The sequence below is a fragment of the Priapulus caudatus genome, unplaced genomic scaffold (genome assembly GCF_000485595.1).
Source record: "Priapulus caudatus unplaced genomic scaffold, Priapulus_caudatus-5.0.1 Scaffold1202, whole genome shotgun sequence".
NCBI classification, from domain to species: Eukaryota; Metazoa; Priapulida; class Priapulimorpha; order Priapulimorphida; family Priapulidae; genus Priapulus; species Priapulus caudatus.
This window is the reverse complement of record NW_014578263.1, coordinates 18,729-20,732: the sequence shown is the minus strand read 5'-3', so window position 1 is coordinate 20,732 and position 2,004 is coordinate 18,729. Positions and strand designations below refer to the sequence as shown.

The window sequence follows — 2,004 nt, the reverse complement described above, 5'->3', positions numbered from 1 at the left end:
TATATGTATGAGCACATCTGCCTTGTATATAACTATGTATGCTTTGAGTAGGAGCATGTATGCTCTTGCATGAGAATATGGGTATTAATTATATATATGTATATATATATATATATATATCCAAGGCTACCGCTGGCGTTGGCCACTTTCGCTAAATGCGATAAATAAATGACAGTAACTTTTAGTAGTCTGGCCAGTGCATTCATTGTGTCGAATATGATCTACGAGCCTCTCCCTGACAGCATCTGGATACATACCCATACATTGATGGCACATATCCACATGTTGGGGCAGAGTACTTATATATATGCGTGTATGCGACACAACAATGCACACCAACACAAACAATTCCTGTATAGATCTACACACACATAGATGTACACACACATGGGCAGCACGATGCAGCTACGCACAGTGCACACACACACACATAGATGTACACACACATGGGCAGCACGATGCAGCTACGCACAGGAGTTGCCTGCCGAGTCGTTCACGCTCGTTATGATCAGGAATTCCACAGCAAGTGACTTACTGGGATAATCACTTTGAAGGCACCATTGCACGTCAGCACGCTTTTAGATTAATGTCACCATACCAGCCTGCTGAGGGACCGGAAGCCAGAACACAAACTTTGAACTTTGAATGATATGTGTATCAGCACATATCTCAATGTGTGTTAACTGTGACTTATTCACTTGTGTTGAGTGCGAGACTCACTCACCTGAGTTGAAGGTATCTGTCGTTAGTGGAAGACCGACCTGAGCAGCCGCTATTAGCTTCAGTGCAATGTAGAACTGGCTGCGTCCAAAATGACCCAGTCTCTTTGCTCCACATATCTCAAGAATCTGAAACACATCAAACATGCTTTGTATCAAGCACTTTATGGCTCCAAGGATCCATATGTCATCGTCGTCATCAGTTTCTCCCTGGCCAAATATGTCTGTGAGGTGGTAAATTTATTTTTGATGTGTTTGTGCATTTTGAGGTCCTGGCAAAGCGAGCACCGCAGGTGCTCTCCCAGTTAGGGGGGACCGGGGGCATGCCCCCCGAAATTTCTTTAAAAAAATGGTGCAATTTGGTGCATTCTAAGCTATTTTGGTACATTATAGACACTGTTCTAACTTCTATGGAAAAACAGTGATTTTCGTCAGTGAGGCGGTTTTGGACAAATTTCTGTGTGGCGGCTGAGAATTTGAGTGAGGAGGCCCGCCTCTCTCGTGTCAATGCAGGGTAGACTGGTTCCCGGCCCCCTTGGTTCTGCATGACCGAGCCCCACTAGCATGAACGAGCTTGGGAGTGGCGTAGTGGGCCGGGTACCAGCCTAAATGCAGGGGAAACACTGGTCATAATGATAACCAAACCCCTAACAGTATCCTACTATTGATGTCATCATTACAGGCAAAACGTCCTAAAAATTAAAAATACATTACACTCTTCAGTGCAACCTAGGTTAGTTTAGGTAACATGGTAGGTTAGTTTAGGTAACATGGTAGTACAATCTGTTGTCCTCTTGGCGTATGTGACAGAGAGAGAGCGAGAGACAGAGAGAGCAAGAGCGAGATTGTGTCCCGGATAGACTTCACTATCTCATCCTGTGTCTTTGTCTTCCTCTTTTTTTCTCATTCTTCTTCCTTGTTTTTGACTCTGCGCTACACTCTACCGTGGTATAAATCCGGAACACAATCTCACACACTCTCGCTCTCTCTATCTCTCTCTGTTACATACTCCAAGAGGACTATAGTTTGTACATGTGTACCACATTACCTAAACTAACCTACGTATTGCACCACGATATGCAGATAAGCTAACCAACAACTCTAGGCTGAACCTTAGTTATATGTGAACAAAGCAACTACACGCGCAAGCAGGGAAATGCTGCCTTCATTGTATGTCAGCTGTAAGAGTCACATGTTCGATACTGTCCTAAAGAACAATCGATCAGAACAGCCCGACATGCGTAACCGCCACAATATATTCACAGTACACCATCAAGTCGCAGTC

General features: G+C 44.3%; 1 protein-coding gene across 1 annotated transcript in view; it reads right to left on the bottom strand.

The window, feature by feature from the left end:
• Positions 1–2,004, bottom strand: part of LOC106815796 (ralBP1-associated Eps domain-containing protein 1-like) — a 12,234-nt gene that overhangs the window by 9,451 nt on the left and 779 nt on the right. Inside the window, exon 2 of the mRNA XM_014820303.1 lies at positions 725–848. Coding sequence (XP_014675789.1) covers positions 725–848 — 124 coding nt within the window. The remainder of the gene's footprint in view (positions 1–724; positions 849–2,004) is intronic.